The following is a 21080-nucleotide window of genomic DNA, read 5'->3' on the forward strand; positions in this document are numbered from 1 at the left end:
TGGAAACAGGGCCTGGAGAGACAGCTGGTCAAGGACAATTTCTCTGCCTGATTTTACAGCACATTTGACAGAGCTTTCCATTCTCTTTGCACCCTGTGGATGGTGTCCTGGATGAGCCTGCCCTGCCACACGCTGCCTGTGTGGTGGCACTGAGGTGGCTTTCATGAGGCACCCGGGCCTGCAAGGGCCCTGTGCCCTCAGCCAAAGCTGTGGCAGGTCAGAGGGAATTTAATGAGTTATTCAGCAGCATCAAAGGCCCTGTGAGAAGTAATTAGTGCTGTGAGATGAAATCAGAGCATTTAATGCTTTTTGCATAGGATCGGGTGCTGCTACAGAAACTCCCACCCAGAGTGTGGCAGCCCAAGGCCTCAGGGAGACGGATGAGGCCTGACCCAGCTTTTTGTCCAAAATCAGCCCAAAACACATTCCCTCCTAATGCAAGTAACTTCATTTTGGTGCCTTCTGCCAGAAACAGGGCAAAAATTGGGAGAGGGGGAACACCAGCCCTGAAGTGCTGAGGAAAAAGAGTTCTGTTCCTCAGGGCTGCTGTGGAGGGGGTCAGAGGCAGCGTGTGCCAACGGGTGAGTCCCTTCTGCATCTGCTAACGTGCTCCTGATTTTATTTAATTAATTAGCAGCAGGGGGAGAATGTGTAATCAGAGTGTGCTGCTGGAGTAACAGGAAACAAGACGTTCTCGGGTGCTGGAGCTGCTCTCAGGTGCTCCTGGCTCTGCTCGCCAAGGTAAGGGGGCAGTGACTCAGAGGAGGAGCAGGAGCAGCTGCTGGCACCCTGCCTGCTCAACACTCGGATTTGCTGCTCCCCAGCACGGACCTCAGGTCCCTGCAGCAGCTTTCCATCCAGGAGTGGTGTGGAAAGGGCTGGTGAGCCCCTGGGATGTGATGAGATTAATTTTCCACATCAGCCTTTTCTTGCTGTGTTATTTCCTCCCCTAGCGAGAGAATGTGCTGGGATCCCTTTCAGGGCGGCTTTTAATAAGTAAAAGACTGCAGTGCAGACAATGCACTGCACCTTCCCCTGCTGGTGTCCAGCCTGGATCAGGGCAGGTTGGATGCCACATGGGATCCATCCTTTGCCATGCCATGCGATCCTCCATGCAGTAGGGATAACAAGGCCAGCACTGGGGAACCCCAGGTGCTGCAGCAGTGATATTTTTGGGAGAAACACGGAGCTGTGCATGGCCAGCTTGAAGTCTGCAGTGGTGTGAGCACCAGGCCTGCCATGCTGAGCCCAGGGCCACAAGCAGTGCTCACCCTGGCTGGGACACTGAGTCCCAACATGGGATCCCACGGGACCGGGCACGCTGGGATTTGCCCCTGCAGCTACCAAGTGTGTCCAGAGAGACTGCAAGGAGACAGTGACCTCTGTCAGTGGGACCCCTCTGTGCAGGTACCCCCACTCCTGGGGTGGCTGTGCCAGCTCCCCCATGAACCTCCCGCCCTGGGAACCTGGAGCAAGCGGAAAACACAACTTTGCCAATGCTGCCTGTGTCTGAAGCAAATGGAAAGAGAGCTGGGGTGTGAAAAATCAGGGTTGTTTATTTACAAAAGAATAGCAATGAAAACACAGAACACATTGACTCTTGTAAGAATATTTGTAATAACAACAATTTATTGAACGTATATACCTAAGACCATATCTAACAGCAATATTTGAAACGTATTTACAGAAGAAAAAACGAAGCCCTAAAACCTATATCCTAAAGGGAACATAAAACTCTAAAACTATGTACAGAAGGGTGCCGTCTCTGTGCGGGATCTCCATCAGTCCTGGAAGAAAAGCAGGTGCCATGGTCACTCCAGTCAGGCACAGAGGGCTCTTCCGTGTGTCCCCAGGCTGGCACAGTGGGACCCTGCTGCCAGAGCTGAGGCTGGCTGGGGCTGGGGGCTGGGCCCCAGGCACTGGGATGGGGCTTGTGTGGCCGGAGCAGGGACCACCCAGCCCAGCCCCAGCCTGGCTGCAGGGAACCCACTCTGCCTGTGGGGACCTCCTGCTGCTGGCATCGGTCTTCATCCCAGGACCATGGCCTCCTCTTCATCTTGTTTATCAATGTCCATGTCCTCGGTGTATTCTTCCATTTCCACGTCCATCTCCTCTTACACATCCACCTCCATCTCTTCCTCTTCAGTGTGTTCTCCATCCACTTCCATCTCCTCCTCCATATCAGTCTGTGTGTCCACCTCCATCTCTTCCTCTCCAGCATTTTCTCCATCCACTTCCATCTCCTCCTCTCTATCAATCTGTGTGTCCACCTCCATCTCTTCCTCTCTGTCTGCGACAGCCTGCAGAGGTAGCAAAACCTCAGAGTGGGGTCCCTGTCCCACCCCATCCCCCCAGAACTCCAGCCCACCCGGGCAGCTGGGGGGATCCACCTCCATGGAATGGCACCGTACCTTTCTCAGGACAAAGGTGATCATCCTGCAGGGATGGATGACACAATCCAGGCCTTCAGCAGCTATGGAACCTGATGATGAGGGTATCCGGGGGCAGGAACAAGAAGGGTGGCAGGAGCGGGCAGGAGCAGCGTGCAGGGTGTGCTGACCCCAAGGCCAACAGTTGTGTTGTGCTGCTTGCTGGCTGCTGGCAGTTCCAGGTGGGACATGGATTGTGACGTGACAGTTGAGCTAGAGAGCCTTTGGTTCCATGCTTAGCAACGTTCCCCCAGACCATGGTGCTCAGAGCCCTGTTCCCAAGGATGGGGCATCCACAGCCTGGGCCAGTGCCTCAGCAGCCTCAGTGGGAAAGAGCAGCTTCCTGAGATCCAACCTCAATCAGCCTCCTGCAGCTGAAAGCCATCGCCCCTTGTGCTGTTGCCACAGGCCCTGTTGAACACTCTGAACACTCTGTCCCAGCCTTTCTTGTGGGACCCTTGCAGTCCTGCATCAGGAACTGAGCGATGGAAGCTTCAGGCCCAGGTTTGCCTCTAAATGTACAAAATTAATAACAGTGGAGGGGAAGATGGTGGGACACTGGTTCTGCTCTAACTGGTGAATATTTTCTTTTTTTTTTTCTTATTTTCTATCATGCTGATGCAGGTTGAAATGAAGCTTGGCACAATATCCATTTTCTTCTCCATTTGTGAAACACGGAACAAAGTCTGGGCAAGCTGATGATGCAGAGGAAAATCTGCAAATGTACTGGTTATCCTGAGCCTGGAGGATGAAGTTAAAGCCAGCCAAAAGCAATTTCTGGAAAGTCAAGCCTGGTGTACATTATCTTGAGTTTGGCTATGCCAAGTTCACCTCTCACTTATAAAAAAGCAAACAAAAAACTCAAACAAAAACAGAAAAAAACCCAAACAAACAAACCCACACAAACCAATCAAACCAATGGATTAAAAAAACACAAATAAAACCAAAGGGAATGAGGAGTTAGTATTAGTTGTGAGGATATCACAGCAGGCAAATGGCTGCTTCCCACCATAAAAAGCCACAGAAAACAGCTGCTCCAAAATATACCCAACAGGAGAACCATAAAAGTGATACATAGCAACTTTGGGGGCAGCTCCCCATTCAGGTGAAGGATGAGCACACAGTGGTACAGCTCCAGCATTCCCCACCCTCCAGGCTGCTCTTTGCTCCTGATGAAAGACCCTTGCAGGACTGTGGCCCCTCTCAGTGCATTATAAATCATTCCCACAGCTCTCAGTTGAGCCACTGGCATTTCCAGAGCGAGATCCAGGCACAATCCTACTGCCTGCTGAGCCTCTCTGGGAGATCCTGAGCATCTTCCTGCCTAGAGCCACAAAAGAGCTCAGGCTCTCCCTGACTGGGTTTTCAGGGGAGGTTTCCATATCCCTGTGAGATCTGTCCAACCCTCAACACATCTGATTTTATGTAAAACGATGTGTTTGGGTTCCTTCCCTACTCCTGTGTGCCAGTGCGAAGTCACCCATGTGAATGGAGGGTATTGTGAGCAGGAAAATGCATTCCTGGGCTGCTTTTTTGCTTCACTGTCACTCAGATGAACAGGGTCCTTTTCTTAGAGGGACTTACAAGAATGGGTAGGAATTTTGGCTCTGAGAGGAGCAGAAAGCACATTTTCTGCACCACATTCCCAACAGATGCTGTTTCCCTGGCAAAACAGTGACTGTCATTCATGTTCCTGGGAAGACTGTAAAGAGCCATTCAGAGATGACAGGTCCACCTGGCCTTTGGCTTTGTGTACCTCATTTCACATGTCCAGTTTCAAGGGCCATGAAAAGAGGCCACCTTTTGCCCTGGCAGTGCTGATCCCTCCTGCTGATGCCCTCCCTCAGCGTGGGAGGAATGCAGAGCTGGTCTCAGAGAACCACAGGGCTTGAGGGTTCCTGTGTCATTTCCGTGTGTTGGTAACCATGATTGAACCACCTAGTTCTTGTCTCTTATTTATTGAACTCTGGTTGGTTTCTGGAATTGGTGAAGGATGTGGAGCTGCTGGAGCCACCCCAGGGAGACCTTTGAGCTCCTTCCAATGCCTGAAGGTGCTTGAGGAGACCTGGAGAGGGACTTTGGAAAAGACTCTGGAGGGAGAGAACAAGGGGGAATGGGTTCAGCCTGACAAAGGACAGGTTTAGAAGGAGAGTGGGAAGAAATTATATTCTGTGAGGTTGGAAAGACCCTGGAATAGACTGACCAGAGAAGCTGTGGCAGCGCCATCCCTGGAGGTGTTCCAGACCAATTGGACAGGGCTTGGAGCAACCTGGCATAGTGGAAGGCAGGGGGCATGGAATGTCTTGGTCATTAGTTCCTTCCTGTTGCAGCATTTTTGAGAGAAAGAAGACATGAGTTATGAGATTTGAGCTACTCCAGTCTAGGCCTCAGATTTGGGCCTTGTGAGGCCTTCACGCCTCTGACGCAGTTAGAAATTCAGAGCTTGGGGCGCAGATAGAAATAGTATTAAGGTGTGATGGGGACCACTGGGCTGTCTGGGTGTGAATTAGTATAGGTTTATAGTGTAAGGTTTAGACCACCTTAAGGAAAAGGTAAACAATGTTAGCTTGCCAATCTGAGTGCCGTTTCTGTCAACTCTGTAGAAGTTTATAGAAACTACCATCTTATCTTGAATAAATGGAGAACGTTTGATTAACCACATTGGTTAAAATCTGCGTTTGTCCTGTCCAGCTTCCCATTTTCTGAGATTCCCTGGCTTTTCATTATACTTTCCTAAACTTCATATTGCAACATATATTCTAATTACATCATTATATGAGCCCTTGTAGCACATGTGCAGTTTCTGCATGAGGTGCTCATCTGGGGATGACAGCCTGGCCAGAGAGGGAGAAACGACATTCGTTTTTCACAGCGGCTTGTGAGACCTTTTAGGGAGTTGCAAAAATGATGATAACTTGTTAGTATAAACAACCGGCAGGTGGTGTTTTTCTATTCTGATTTTCTGTTCTTCTTAAGGACTGTTTGTAAGAAAGATGTTTTCGTTAATTAGCCAATCAAGTAGAATGTGTCCAACCTGTCTATAAAAGACAGAGCTTTTGTATTAAACTTTTGTCTTCTGCAATTCAGTCTCCTGGTGAGCTTGTGTCACTCTGGGCTTAATGCTGACAGTTGTCAGCCTCCTGCTGGTCATTTTGGATGAAGGCTCAGAAGGCTTCCTTGGGCTTCAATTTTTTAACCTCTGTTTCTGCACATGCTCTACAAGATTGTCTGGTCAAATAGCCAGTGGTTAATTAGCCTTTTGCAGTTAGCTTGTTCTGCTAAATTTGCTGATTTCTAGAAAGTGCTTCATTCCCATCCCCGGGTACAATGTAACTACTTCTTTCTGCACAGCTTTTAGCATAGCTCAAGCATTATCTAGTTTCCTTGGCATCTAAAAGAAAAAAGGAGGAGGGGGCAAACAAGTGAGAGTGAGGGGTCATTATCTTGTTAGCCAGTTATTAATTATTAGATTAAGTAAGGGGTATTCTTGTCCATAAAGTACGTGTCGGGATTCCATAGGGACAGAGCCAACGTGTGGATTTGGAGCATTGGGGTTAGTGCCAAAGTCCTGCTCTTGAGAGGGGTGCAGGGACACAGGCAATGTCAGAGGACAATGAGAGACAGGGGACATGAGGCCATAATGGGCCAAGCATGATCCTGCACAGGATGGCAGCAAAGACACTTCCTCACCGTGACCTTGGCAATCCAGGGCACCCCAGAAAGGGCCGAGGAGTCCTGTGTGTAACCAGGAGGGATGACTGACATCACTGTGGGTCCCAGCCTTCCCCAGTCCCTTGCTGGCCATTCAGTTCACACTGGGGACGCTGGCATGTGTGGAACATGGGGATGGGGTGCACAAAGTTAAAGGGGACCCCAAAGTGGAAGGAGTGGAAGCCAAAATAGCTGGGTGGAGATACCCAAAAAGGAGGTATGATATCCCAAAATGGAGGGAGGAGACCGGAAAATTGGGCCACACCCCAAAAGGACACACAAAGCTGTTCCCTACCTCCATTACTTACCAACAAGAACTATCTATCAACTCTAAGTTCAGCAAATAATTTCAAGTGTTTTAGCTGAAACTCATTCTGAGCAAACTTTGTAGAAGTGAGCACGGAATCACAGAATGTTCTGTGTTGGAAGGGCTCCACCGTGTCCAGTTCTGAAGGGAATGGCCTGCTGGCAGGGTCAGCACCAAAGACACCCACAGCAACTTAAGGAAGAAGTGCCATTTACTGTAGGGCAAAGCAGCAAAGAAGTACAAAAGGATAAGCTAAGCAATGCACCGGATTATTACTACGAAAGATACATCACCAGTTACCCTAATACTTGACCATTGTCCTGACACACACATCAGCTGGGGATGCCCTGTCACACCAAAGGATTGGAGAAGCACTCCCAGTAACTGGGAATTCCTATGTGGTTCGCCCACCCTCAGGTGAGGCTGCCAACTTTGCTGTGAGAGGGCCCAGATTTTATACTGATGAATAAACAAGGTACCATAACTTCTAGTGCGGGAACATCTGGTTTCATCCTCCCCTTGGCCAGGGCTCAGGGAGGAACCAAGGGAGTTTGCTTTGACCCTATACCTTCAAACAAAGCCAGATAGAGAGAGATCTGATTTTGTGGCCTTGTCTCGCTTCTAAGTGTGGAAAGGTAAACACCTGCTTCACTAATGAGCAATACATACATCATACTGGTAATGATCATGCATATTTTGATTATGAGCAATTATAAATATAACGTTTGGTTGGAAGGTTCATCTGGAGGTCAGCTTTGGCCGAGGGTCTGTTGTTCAGGCCTTAGTACTTCACTAGAATTGTCCCTTTACAGGCACTGGTCCTGTCCCCTCAGCTGCAATGGCATCTTCAGCTGGTCCCACGGGGATTGCCCAAGCTCTGCTTGTGCTGAGCTCCTTGTGAGTGGAGTCATCCGTCTCTTGGATGAACAGATTCTCTGTCACAGCTGTCCAAAATTCTGCCCTGGGATACCACCAAGGTAACAGGATAGCGGGTCTGCAGCTCTGACATGGAAGCTGTCCTGCTGGGTGGGCTTTGCTGTGAGTCTGAAACACAGCAGCTCTCTGGCCATATGGTGCTGCTGGCAGAGCTGCCTGCTGCCTACTCAAGGCTCAGGCAGGCACCTGAGCTGCCTCATGCACTGCAAAAACCATCTCAGTGCCCATGGCACCTCCCGAGCCCTCGTCTCAGTGCGGGTCCTGCTGGCAGTGTCAGAGCGGTGGCTCCTTGGGATCAGCGCTGCCCGTGCTCTCTGCCCGCCCTGGCCCTGGCAGTGCTGGCCCTGCTCCCATGCACGCACAGGGAATGGGAGCTGCTGCCTGATGGTTTCTGAGCTGCGCCACTGCTGCTGCTGGAGATCCCTTGATGAACACATTAGTGGGACTATGGGCCATACTGGCCTGCCACAGCAAGGTCCTGGACAGGAAGGCAGAAGTGCAGAAGGTCCTGTCAGTCCTATTTCTGTGTATTTCTGGAAACCAGGGAATCTCTCTTGAGCCTGTGAGGCACTGAGTTTGCAAAGTAATGGTTCCCTTGTTGTTGTTGTTGTTGCTTTCCCTTTGGGCTGCATCCGTATTTGAAGCCAGTCGAGCCTCTCTCCAGATGGGCATCTCTGATCATCGCAGTGAAGCAATGGAGGGAGTTCAGGGGGTGGTGATGACCATTTCAGGATGGCTCTCTCCAGTGAGTGGGACTCAGAATAAAAACTCTATCAAACCTCAACTCCATTGGAAGGTTCCCTTCCTTGTCACCCTGTGAATAAGCTCTACGTTAACTTTCAGAATTGTTTTTACAAGATGGAAAGTCCCATTTGTGGTGGTTTTGGTATGGTTAGGGATTGGGGAAGGGTCTCCTTCTGATGCCAAAATGATTTTTGCTTTTAGATTTCCTTCATAGTTATGTATGGCTCTGTAGAATATTGTTGTATAATTATCTAGTTCCTATGTAACTTCAGTACTTTTCCTCCCCTGATAGGCAGAAAGGCAAAACACCTTCCAAAGGTTCCTATCCTATCCTGCCTCCTCTGGGAACTGAAGTTCAAACAGGTTCTCAAGACATGGAGAACTACACTTTTCCATAAACTAACTGTAGCCAGTACAGCCAGTGCAGCCAGTCACAAAGAAAGAGGGGCTCCAGAAGAGGTGGAACCAAAGGGGGGAGATTTCCCCTTTACTTGTGCTTCTAATTGGGAATTCCTGTCAATTATGCTAGTTTCCCAAACTTATAAAACCACATTGGCCCTATGTGGGGTGGTCCCATATTTTTCCCTATCTGTCCCTGGAGGCCTCCAGTTAAAGACCAGATTTGATCTTAGCTCCTATACTTATATTGTCTGGAAAGTGTGTTGTTTCATTTCCCAATCTTTAGGGCATCCCTTCCTCCACACTGCAGTGCCTTTGGAATACGGCCCCTGGCTGTTGTTTGCACAGCTATGGTGCTGCTACCTGAGGCAGAACGTGCAATTGCATTTCCAGCCAAACTCCATGAGGAGTGGGGCAGCCAGAGCACCCTGTGCAGATACAGGCCTGCAGCTGCGACTTGGCAGGGCTTTGGTTGCTGCCCAGCGCAGCGGGCTGTCTCCTGTGTGACTGCCCCCTTCCCTGGTGCCCGTGGATAGTAGGTGCAGGGCTCTGCCAGGGGCATGGAACAGGGTGGGGATGTCTGCTGGAAACAGAGTGCAGTGGAAAATGCTGGGAAAATGTTTGCCTGTAAGAAATTGTGCATTCCTTAAGCTTAACGTAACCCCCTGTGCAGTTTCTGCTCACTGGGAAACATGCCTGAAACCTGAGCATGAGGCTGCAAAGGCCACAGAGTCTCTTCTGCTTCTTGTGCAGTGTTGCTGAAACACTTAGTGACCGTGTTCACTAAGTCAAGTGAACAAACCACTTTATCCCTTCTTCTAATTTTTCCACTTCTAAATCTGGTCTTACTTTTGGTTTGCAGCCCCACCACTTCAGCACAATCATGGGTAGGCACTCCTGTGGTTTCCCCAAACAGAAACTGGGCGGGATTTTGTGACGAGGTTTTTCGTAGCTCCAAATACCAAGAGTGGATTGTTATAGCCTCATATTTTAGAAGTTCATAGCCCAAGCCACGTTCTCCACATCACCAAGCCGGAGCCTGGTGAGGGGGAGAGCCTGCCAAAACCTCCTGTTGTTTCCTGGCATTTTCTGGGATGGGCCTACCATTCATGCATTGACTTGAGAAGCCAAATGAGCAGAGGGTGTCCATAGGGATGGCATTTCTCCTTTTTCTGAGCAGGAAAAATTTTTCTTTTGCTGCATAAGGGAAGCTGAAATTTTCAGACTGCTGAGAGACAGAGCTGCAGGTGGCTCCTGTGTGCCCAAGCAGGCATTTTGATCCAAATGCATTTGTGCATGCATCTTAATGTGTCTGTGTTGAATATGAGATTGTAAATGTTTGTTTCCTTACCTGGGGATTAACTGATGGATTTCCTTTCTTTTCTCCCAATTACCATTGTTTTCAAGAACAGGACTAAAAACTTGATGAGTCTTGTTCTATGGCAACTGTGCTTAAGGGACCAACAAGCACTGCAGAGATGCCGTTCATGTACTAATCCTTGGAATTAGTTAACATAGCAAAGTCCCCCTTCCAAAAAGGCTGTCCAGCTGGTGTGAATCCTCAGAGAAGGAGATGTGCTTTTGCTGATGTAGTTCCCACTAACTAGGTCAGTCAATGAAATCGGCTACCAAGGCAAGATTGGCAGGATGTTGGCAAAGCTGTGGCTGCATCAGAGTTTGGGCTTTTTGTTGGTAAAGGAAAGTCATCTCTGGGTCTCTGCCAGGGCAGAAACTGCCACTGCAGAATGGAGGTTAAACAATGGGCTCTGGGAGAGCAGTTACAGATGGGAAAGAAGCAGGTGGAGCCTCGTGTTCCCTTTTTCTCCAGACTAAACACCTGAGAGCCACTGTCGGAATCTGTGGGTATTGGTGATTCCGAGATTGTAGAAAGTCTCTGTCTTTCTGCCCCGTTGCCAAAGCAGAAGCCATAATTCGTCTGTGCTGGTTTCAAGGTTGTTTATTTTTGCTTATCTATAACAAGTTCTGCTGCCTTGCCGCAGGTCTGTCCTGCAGGGCAGCGTGTGGGGCTCTGCCCCTCAGTGGGATGGTACAAACATTATATACCAGAAATTACGTGTACTATATTTACAATAATGTGCCAATATCTATCATCTACGTTGAACAGTGTGTCCCCAGCCTGAACCAATAGAAAAATGCCAACATCACCAAGAACATGGAGGTGAGGAAGAAGAAGGAGGAAGAAAAGGATCAGGCCCACTTTCCTCCATCTTAGAACTCCTGACCCCCCTGTACAAAGTAAAACCCCCCTGTACAGGTGTTAAAACCCCCCTGTACAATACTAAAAAATTTTACCCTCTAATTTGTGACTACTTTTACTGTATCATCTAACCCTCTGTGACTGCTTGTTCCACCTTTAAAGTTGGTAATTCATTCCATGGCTCAAACTCAAGATCACAGCTGTTTTCTGCTGTTTGTCAGGGTCTAAAATGCTTCTGACCAAGGCCTGGAACCTCTAAAAATGTCTGAGGGACATTTTGAGTTCCGACAGGACACCTACAAGCTCCTGGGTCAACCTGTGCCAGGGTGGCACCATGCACCGAGTAAACAAGGTTTTCCTTAGACCTACTCTGATTAGATCCCCTTTGTGTTTTAAACTATTCACCCACATTCTATTGTAACTGGCCCTGTTAAAAAAGGTGTCCCCCACTTTCTTCAAAGCCACTCTGAAGTCTTGGGAAGCAGCAATAAAGTCTCCCTGGGTCCCATTCCTCACAAAACTGAGTAACTCCACCTCTCTCTGCATTTCCTGAGAGGACAGGTGCTCTGTTTTCTGACTGTCTCTGTTGCCCTGTTTTGGAACTGGGTGGTGTGTTCTGTTTTACCTAACAGCAAAAGAATTGAAGTAGAGCAATGCAGGGTACAGAGCCATGAAATGGTGGCAGAGGAACCCAAGGCTGCCAGTCCTGGCAGAGCAGTCTGGAGAGATTTGGCTGTGGGCAGGAGGGGCTGTGGGGCCTCCCTGTGAGCCTCTGAGGGGCTCTGGTTTGTGCCCCCCACCCCACCCTTAGAGGTTTCTGGCACACAAACAGGGACAGCTGAGAAGGACTTGTCCCAGCCCCGTCTGCTGCCTGGCACGCTCAGGCAGAGGGGAACTGGCCCAGGCTGACTGCCAGGTTGTGTGGCAGAGAGAGAACTGCAGGACCCAGCGCCCCTCGGCTGGCCCTGCTGGGAAGGAAGGTACCAAGAGAGACACTGCTCTGTCTCCTGTGGAAATGAGCATGGTGCCTGTCTCAAAGACAGGGACCTATGTGAGTCATTGGAGTTTCCTGAAAGGCAGGAACCCCAGGGACAGAAAGCACTGGCAAGGCAAAAGTCCCAGCAGGATGGAGAAACCAGAATAAAAGGATGAGTGGGATTCTGGGCATGTTTGCCTGTGATGGCAAGGTCCTGCACGTTGTGACTGGGGAGCAGATGGTCCCATCGCTCCTACGGTCCCATCACTCCTCTTTCTGGGTCTTTCTAAGTAACAGAGGAATCCTGATTGAATCTGTGAAGCACTGAGCTTAGAAAGTCATACTTTATTGGTTTTTGTTGTTTGTTTTCCTGTGAGCAGCATCCACTGGTATCAGCCAAGCCAGCGTCTACCCTGGCAGCACTCATTATTTCAGTGAAGAGGAGGAAGGTGAAGCAAACACTGTGATAATCACATCAGGACCATTTCTTCCATAACCAGCTAAGAATAGGACTGAAGAGTAGTTTTGTAGAGTAGGATTGTAGAGAAGGATTATAGATTAGGATTGAAAATAAAGCTTCTGAAACTTTAACTTGCCTGGAAGATTCCCTTCTTTTTCACCCTGTGAATATGCTCAGCATTTCCTTCTGAGTTCTCAGCTGTCTCTTAAAGGTACAACGTGACATTTATGGTGTCTTTGGTAGGGTTTGAAAGTGGGGATGGCTCTTCTTCATTCATGCCCTCCTGCCTACACTGCCCTTGGAATATGGGTCACTGGCCCCACTTGGCACATCTGTGGCACTTCTAGATGCAGGCAGAACCAAAGGGTCCAGTGACGCTGGAGACTCTTCAGATCCCTGACAAAACAGGATGAGGAGGGCTTCAAGGAGCTAAAAGAGATCCTTATGGTAGCTCCTGTGTTGAGCCTCCCTGATGTGGGGAAGACCCATTTCAGCTGTTTGTGGACGCCAGTGGTCACACTGCTCATGGAGTGTGGATTTGGGAGTGGGCAGGGGCCAAGAGGCCGGTGGTGTGTGTGTGCTGACGCTGTTGAGGGTGGACGGGAATGAGATGATTCCACTTCAGAAGGAGAGAGTAAAACTCTGATTTATTTCAAAATGCATTGCTCTTTATACAGAGCTTCATGCAGACTAACTCTATTGGTCCTGAAGTGAAAACAACCCTCACCAATGGTGCACAGTGCATGACGCACAGGGGTAGAACTTAACTATAAGCAATGTGAACAACAAGAAAGATAAAGAACCTTATTTACATTCTTTTCAGCACTTTCTCAGCCTTCTGCCTGGTTAGAAACTTTCTGTTTCTCTCTTTGCCTGAATCTGAGACCGACACGTGTGTGTCAAGGCTTTTGGACTCTGTGGGTGGGGGGGCTGCGTGCTTGCAGGACAGGCAATTGTGGCGGTGGCAGTGCTGGTGGAGGAGGCTGGGAGGGTGACCTTTGGGGCACCGTTGGTGGTTTGCACCCTGCACAGTGTGGGAAGTGTTTTGCAGAAGGGGGCAGACAAGCAGATGGGTGATGCCAGACTTCTAAAATATGAGGCTATAACAATCCACTCTTGGTATTTGGAGCTACGAAAAACCTCGTCACAAAATCCCGCCCGGTTTCTGTTTGGGGAAACCACAGGAGTGCCTACCCATGATTGTGCTGAAGTGGTGGGGCTGCAAACCAAAAGTAAGACCAGATTTAGAAGTGGAAAAATTAGAAGAAGGGATAAAGTGGTTTGTACATAGCTCGGCGAGGGTCATGGATGGGAAAAAGGGAATCAGGACATGCAGTAGTAAATGGATTTGTATGCTTGGGTCTGGACATTGTGTAGGTAATGTGTTCCAATTGTGTGAGTGCATGGTGTATAAAGTGAGTGAACGAGCGAAAGAGTGTGTGCACCCACGGCACGGGGTGGGGGGAAGTTCTACTCATATCTGAAGCGACCGAGTGAGGCCCGAGGCGCTGGCTGGGATAAGCTGTGGGGGCAGGGAGGGCCCGCGGAGAAGTGGAACAAGTGGGGAAACGTGGGAGAGGACATTTATTGTGTTTACAAGTGGTGATTTGTGTAGACTGTGCACATTTTAACTGTGGCTAGATGAACTTGGTGGGGGATTGGGGGCGGGGGGGGATGTTCCTCTGCCCCTGTGGTTCAGACTTGATTCCTGGAATTTTACTGTGTGCTGTTATTCTGATTATGTCCAGAGTATGTGGGGACCAGAGGAAGCTGACGTGGATGGGTGCTGAAGTATTGTATGCTGTTTTGTGTTGAGAAAAGTGGACACTTTAGAGATACCACCTTTCCCAGTGAGTTTGTGGTTCTTCCCCTGCATTTTACAAACTTGTAAACAGGGGAAGTCATAGAATCAGAACCCCTGAATTCCAGATAGTCAGCACAAACTTGTGAATTGCATGCAGTATTTAAGAGCTTTACAGAAATTAAAGGGGAAAAGGGGAACGATCTTCACAGATTTGAAATATGCATTTGCAGTGGCACACACTTTTGGAAAAATTTGGGAAGAATGAGGGTTACTTAACACTCGGGGGTGAGGTCTAGTGCATGAAAAAATAATCAGACAAATTTTAAAGGCCATTAGAGGGCCAGAAGCAATTGCCATAGTCCACGTGAAAGGGCACCAAACAGGAATGCAGTTTAGGGCCCAAGGAAATAACTTAGCAGACAAAGAAGCTAAAAGCGTGGCTTTACTGAAGGTAAGTACCCCGGGAATTGAAGAAGGGAAGGTCTGGGAATATCCCCCACACCCTTCCCCAAAAGAAACTGAGGGGGACGAAAAAATAGGAGGCCAGCTAGAAGGAGGTAAGTGGAAATTGCCCAATGGGAGGGAGCTATTGTCTAAAGATTATACCAGAAAAACCCTAAGGAGACTACATCAACAGACACACTGGAGAGCTCAGGCCCTGACAGAGCAATTCCTGAGATTCTTTGAGTGTAAGGGGATTTATGAATCGGTGAAACAAGAGGTGTAAGGGTGTATGATTTGCCAAAAAGTTAATCAGGCAAGTCGAGAGGATGAATCAAACACTAAAATCTCAATTGGTTAAATTGATTTTGGAAACAAAATGTCCTAGTTAAAATGCCTCCCCTTAGTCCTGTTACATATTCGGACCCTGTCTCATTCTGAGACTGGGCTGTCACCCTTTAAAATGCTATATGGGATGCCCTACGAACACGGCATGCTGGTGGGGCACCCGAGGGTAGAAGATGGACAGATCCAGCCGTATCACATGTCCATGAACAAGAATCTTCAGGAATTGTGAAAGCAGAGAATAATAACACAAAGTACCCCCTTTGGTTTCTCCATACATAAAGTGCAACCCAGGGACAAGGTGCTCATCCAAACTTGGAGAGAGGCTCCTTTGTCACCTCATTAGGAAGGCTTTTGTTCTGTTTTGTTTTGTTTTGTCCTCTTAACTACAGATACAGCAATAAAAACCCAAAGGGTTTGTGTGATAAGTGCCTGGAGGAAGAACAGTGACTGACTAGCCGTGTTTTAGGGCTCACCACTAGTCTGGGTATAATTGAAGTAGAGTCCTTGGTGTGGTTTTGCCTATTCCAAAATGGGGTGAGGGGAAAATTGAGGTCAAAAGCTCAGATCATTACTGTTGAATGCCGGAGATTAAACAAAGTACCCTGCAGCGCAGACACAGTTAAACTATCAAGGTGGGGCATCTTTAAACGGAGGGATGCAGCTCGGGCCAGGCACGACACCACAGAGGACTACTACTGCTGCCGAGAAGATGGTTTACCCTGCCGCTGGTTGCAACCCAGTTGAGCCAAGGCAGAGGCAGAGGAGTTTTCATAGTGGGGGTCCTGATGATCCTGAGCCTAGCAATGTGCCTCAAAATTAGTACACATTCAGGTTGCTTACCCAGCACGGATGTACGAGGCCCCGGCGGCGAGGACGTACCATGCGTACAGAATGCCCAGAGGGGACAAGGGGAATCGGGGGCTCCAACATTCCCAACCCCCAGGAACTGCAGCCAGGACAAGATAAGAGGATAGAATCCCATAAATGGCACTCAATGGGGGAAGTGTAAGAAAATAAATTGTGATCTAAAAAGGGCGACCCCTAAGAAAAGGCAGTCAGAGCACAAAACATGCAAGAGGAATGCTGAACGAATACCTGTCCCTATCTGTGATAAGCGTAATCGCACATTATGGGTTGGGGGAAAAATGGAGTCAGCATTTGTAGCTTATTTTCAGGCTAAACCACTGTGTTATGATAAGAATCAACTGGGAATGTGTGTGATGGGTAAAAGACATATTGGGTTGGAGGGAATTCAAAATATAAGAAAAAATTTTCCCTCGAAAATGAACCGGTTATCCTTGACCTTTTAGAGGATCAGGATGACAGGGTCTGTCTGCAATATGATAGAACATTCTGCTTCTCAAGAAATAAAGAGGGGGTGGGCCCGGAGAATAAAATAAGGCAGGTGGCACAAGAACTAAAGAGACCATCAGAGGCTTGGCAACTGAAATCAAAAGGGTAGCACACGTTCAGGTGCAAAAGTGGAACTCCATCCTCCAAGCATCCTGATGGGACCATTTGTTTGATAGTACTCGAGGGCGGGGGGAAAGGTTGTACTTTTTGCATTGTGCTCAATAGCCGGAATCTTCTTCCTGCCCTGCATGGTACCCTGCTTTTCAGGTTAATACACTCAGTGGTACAAGGGATGCAGGTAGCAGCCATGCCCACGGATCCAGAGTGTGCAACTGGGAAAATAAATCAGGTATCTAAAATAATGAGACTAGGTGAAGAAAACCCACACACCAGAGCAGCAGAGGCCTTGGCCAAGTTCGAGGGGCACGTAAAAGAAGAAGGGAATACTTACAGGTTTTACCAAGAAATTCCAAAAGAACAATGGGGTGATGGAAACTAAGAGGGAACTGAGGGTTTATTCTTTTTAGGTAAGATTAAAAGTAATTGCACCAAACTAAGGGAAGAAAGCATTAAATATAGAGGTTTTAGGCATGAATTAATGGGTTAATGTAGAAGGGGAGGGATTGTTATATGTAATAAAGATAAATCACGCCGGTAGAATGATATGTATGTAATATTTTATATTATTAAGAAAATGTACAAGTCAGCACTGGGGGGGGTTTGTCTCACATATGTGGAAAATGGTCCCTGATAAAACCTCAAGATGGGGAATGGGTGAGCAACCAGGCAAAACAAGGCGGTAGTGTTAGGAAGGGTAAAAGTAGGACACAGAGGGCTCAGAAAGCAATGCAAAGTCCAATGCAAGCCTTGCGCTTCCTTGCTTGCCCATGAACAGGAAGGAGGAGAAGGCAGAGCAAGGACAAGAAACAAAGGGATAGGAAGTTCAAGGTTGTGATGCGTGAGGAAGGCAATGCAAGGCAGTGGAGTTGAAGGAAGGGCAAGGGAACGACAAAAGGGGGTTGCTAAGACAAGGCAGGGAGAGTAGAAAAGGCAAGGCAAAGCAAGGCTAGGGAAGAAAGGGGTAGGGAGATGAAGGTGAAGGATGGGTAAACAAGGCAATGAAAGGGAATGGAGTGGCAGGAAGGACAAGGAAAAGATACACAGAGGTCAGTGAAGCAGTGCCGGGTTAGAGTAGGCAAGGTTGGCAAGACTCAGAAGGGGAAAGCTAGAAAATGGAAGGGCAGGGAAGATATATTTAGCTATGTCAAGGTGGGGATAGGCATGCAAGGCATTCCTGTTGCCTTGCCTTGCCCATTTTACACCGTCCTTGCTTTATTTTGCCATTCACATCCTTCTTGTCCCTTGCCTTGCCTTCTCCAGCTATGTATTGCCTTACTGATCTCTCATGTCTTTCCCTTGTCTTTCCTATGACTTCATTGCCTTGCATTGCCTTGCTCACCCATCCCCTATCTTGACTTTTCTTCTGCTATTTCCCTGGCCTTGCCTTCTGTTGCCTCCTTCTCCTGAGTCTCACTTCCTTGCCTACTCCTGCTTTGCCTTGTCTTGCCTTTTTTACCCTACCCCAAATATTTTTGCCATGCCTGACCATCCCTGCTCTTGCTTTACTGAACCCTCTGTGTCTTTCCATTGCCCATCTCATGATTCCCTTATCTTGCATTTCCCTGCTCACTCATACCCTACCTTGATTTTCCTCCTCCTTTTTCCCATCATTGCATTACTCCTCCTCATTCTCTTTCCCTTGCCTACCTGTCACTTGCCTTGCCTTATAGGCCCAGCCCTTTTCTTGCATGGCACTGCTACCCCTCCCTTGCCTTGCATTACCTTGCAGACCCTTTGCCTCACCGTCGTCATCTGCTTACTTCTTTCTTCTCCTCCATTGCCTTGCCAGTCCCAGCCCTCCTCTAACTTGGCTTGCCTTTCCTATTCCAACCCTGAATTGCTGTGCCAACCTCTCTCTGTGTTCCCTTGCACTTCCTACCACTCCATTGTCGCAGTCTTCTCTCGCTCTGATCCCTAGTTTGGCTTGGCTGGGGGAACTGGCAAAATAAATGAGGAATGGGTACCATGGTCTTGCCCAAAAAATAAAGACTTTAATAACAAAATAACAAATGTGGAAAACTGCATAGTCTGGGGGCAAGATCCAAAGACCCAGGGGCATGGTGAACGGAACAAGGCAGACAGGTCTTCTGAGGGCAAGGGTCCAATCACAAACTTGGAACATGACCTTACACACAACAGGTTCCAAACCAACTGAGAACAAGAACCAGAAACCTGACCAAATGTTGGATAGTTCTATTAACATATTGACTCCCATGGCCCCAGTCTTCTCGCCATGACCTGACTAGGTGTCCTGTTCCCCATGGTCTCATACTGAGGCCAAACCACCACTCATTCCAGCCAGACGTGTTTCCACATCTTCCCCTCTCTTTAGAAAAATTTTCTGTAAAGATTTATGGACAGCTCTTAACAGACAACTTACAAAATAGGGTAACAATAGAAACACAACAACAACAGCTCCAAAAATCAGTAAACCCGTCTGACCAAAGATAAAGCCCAACCAGATAAGTTCCATTTTTTGAATAGTCATTTGAGCCACTCTTCCTCATCTTCTACTTGCAGTTTCTTGACTCCCTCTCTGAGAATTTGGATGCTTTTGTGTATGGATTCACTTGCTGTGATCTGAAAGATTCATGCAGCACATACCAGGAAATTTCCCTGTTCTGGTGCAGCCCAAGTCCAGCAATTTGCTGGCACACAAATCCAAAACCAGGCATAGACATGGTGCCTACACCAACCCAATCTTGTGTTTGCTGACACCGCTAGTGCCCAGATCCAGAATTTTTCAGATGCTTGCAGAGCATAATTCCAGGAATATGCTGGCACAGAAAATTAAAATTAGGCAATTTCCCAATGCTGGCACTTTCCCTGCCCAGATCTGGTGTGCGCTGGCACTGCCAGTGCCCAGATGTGGCAATTTCCCAGTGCCGGCACAACCCCAATGCAGCAATTTTCTGGCAAAGAAAGCCAAAACCTGGTAGCTTCCCGGTGCTGGCATTAGTACCGCCCTAATCTGGTGTGTTGGGGTTGGTTTAAAAGAAGAAGGAGACCTTGGCTTAAAGCCTTGGGAAAACCCTCTCTGGTTAGGGTGAGCAGGAGCTCCCACCCATACTCCTCTTGTTCAGTTATGCAGATTGTTACTAGAAAGTTCTGACTTCTCTTTGCTACCATTGCTTACTTCTTACTGCAAGAATTGTCATATTCTGAATCGTTCCTTCCTCTTGGATCCTGCCCTCAGATCCCGCCTTTACCCCTCCCCATATATAAATGCATCAATATCCCTGCTAGACACTGGACCCAGGCTTTCTTCTCGTTCGCTCTCTGTACTCTGCACGCCGTCCTGTTTGTTGTGTTCGCCTTCATTGAAGTTCTGTTTCCAGACAACCAGATCAAAACAGTCTTTCTTTGTAAAGTCACCAGAGCCAGTTCTCGGGGAAACCACTGGTCATCCGTCTGGGCGAGGACCAGAAGGTTCCACTGGTGTTTGCAGGCACCTCCAGTGCCCAGATCTGGAAATTTCCCTCTTCCGTCGCTGCTCATGTCCAGCAATTTGCTGGCAAAGAAAGCTAAAACCTGGCAAATTCCCGTTGCCGGCACCATCCAGTCTGGGGTTTGCTGGCAGCAGGACCCCAGGAAGGAAGGAAGGAAAAGAGGAAGGGGTCCAGATCCAGTCCTTCCTGGCACCTGGAACCTGAAATGTGGTCTTTGCTGGCACTGCCAGTGCCCAGATCTGGAAATTTCCCTCTTCAGGCACAGCCCAAGTGCAGCAATTTGCGGGCACAGAAATCCAAAACCTGGCAACTTCCTGGCACTAGGTCTAGCCCTGCCCACATCTTGTTTGCTGCGCCAGTACCCAGGTTTGGAAATTTCCTGGTGCCAGCAGTGCCCAGATCTGGCAGATTTCTGTTGCTGCCAACAACACGGCCCAGATCTGGTGTTTGCTGGCACCGCCAGGGCCCAGATCTGAAAACTTCTTGGTGCCAGCACATCCCCAACCCAGTGATTTGCTGGCACAGAAAGCCAAAATTTGGAAGATTCTGGGTTCTGGCTCCAGCACCATCCAGATCTGTTGTTTTCTGGGACCACCAGTGCCCAGATTAGGAAATTTTTTGGTGCCAGAACAACCAAAGTCCAGTAATTTGCTGGCACAGAAACCCAAAACCAGAAATTTCCAATCCTGAAACCAGCCAGGTGTGGTGTTTGCTGGGACCACCATTGCCCAGCTTTGGAAACTTCTTGGTGTCTTCACAGCCCAGGTGTAGCAATTTGGTTTTCAGCTACCTGAGGCAGAGAAGGCTCCGCTCAGACTGTGGCTTTCCTTTTTCTTGGAACTGTTTAACCCAGCTCTGGACAGAAAACCCAGAAAAACACCGGCAGCTCACACCTGTGGCCCACCGAGGTCTGGGACCCTGCATTCCAGGGCCAGAGGGACTGAGAAGAGACCGAGTGAGCCAACTACAACCCACAAACAGGACTTTCTGAATTGCCATCTCTTCAGAACTGTGAGGGGTTTTATTTCATATTATTCACGCTTGTGAATACTTTATTTGATAAATAAACTGTTTTTTTTAAATTTTTCTCCAGGGAAGTCTTCTCCTGAAATAGTAGGGGGAGGGGCTGCTTGAACTTCATTTGTAGACGGACTCCTTTTGGAGGTTTCCTCACAACATTTGCCCTAAACCTGGACAAACAGTCACAATTGTGCCGCTTCACCAGTGGCAAAACTCCCCAGACCCCCAGGAAAAGAAAGGACATGTAACGTTCTCCAAACATTTGGCCTGCTTTGCTGTAAAAGTCATGCTGCACACACAGTGCAGTGCAGAAAGCCAAGAGAAGCTGCAGTAGGTGGCAAATCTTGGGACAGAAGCTCGACCTT

General features: G+C 48.4%; 2 protein-coding genes and 1 long non-coding RNA gene across 3 annotated transcripts in view; 2 read left to right on the top strand and 1 right to left on the bottom strand.

Annotated features, from left to right (window-relative positions):
- The window catches only part of LOC140681309 (serine/threonine-protein kinase pim-1-like), a 30073-nt gene extending 27965 nt beyond the window's left edge, over positions 1 to 2108 (bottom strand). The window contains exon 1 of the mRNA XM_072920871.1: positions 2040 to 2108. Within this exon, the coding sequence (XP_072776972.1) occupies positions 2040 to 2108 (69 nt within the window). The remainder of the gene's footprint in view (positions 1 to 2039) is intronic.
- Positions 1 to 21080, top strand: part of LOC121468955 (uncharacterized) — a 2238800-nt gene that overhangs the window by 1598192 nt on the left and 619528 nt on the right. The window lies entirely within an intron of this gene.
- On the top strand, positions 2713 to 3218 carry LOC105760181 (uncharacterized). Its single transcript, XR_001123280.5, has 2 exons — positions 2713 to 2933; positions 3054 to 3218. It is a non-coding gene; the product is annotated as an uncharacterized lncRNA (long non-coding RNA).

Source organism: Taeniopygia guttata, chromosome 34 (assembly GCF_048771995.1).
Source record: "Taeniopygia guttata chromosome 34, bTaeGut7.mat, whole genome shotgun sequence".
Taxonomy (NCBI): Eukaryota; Metazoa; Chordata; class Aves; order Passeriformes; family Estrildidae; genus Taeniopygia; species Taeniopygia guttata.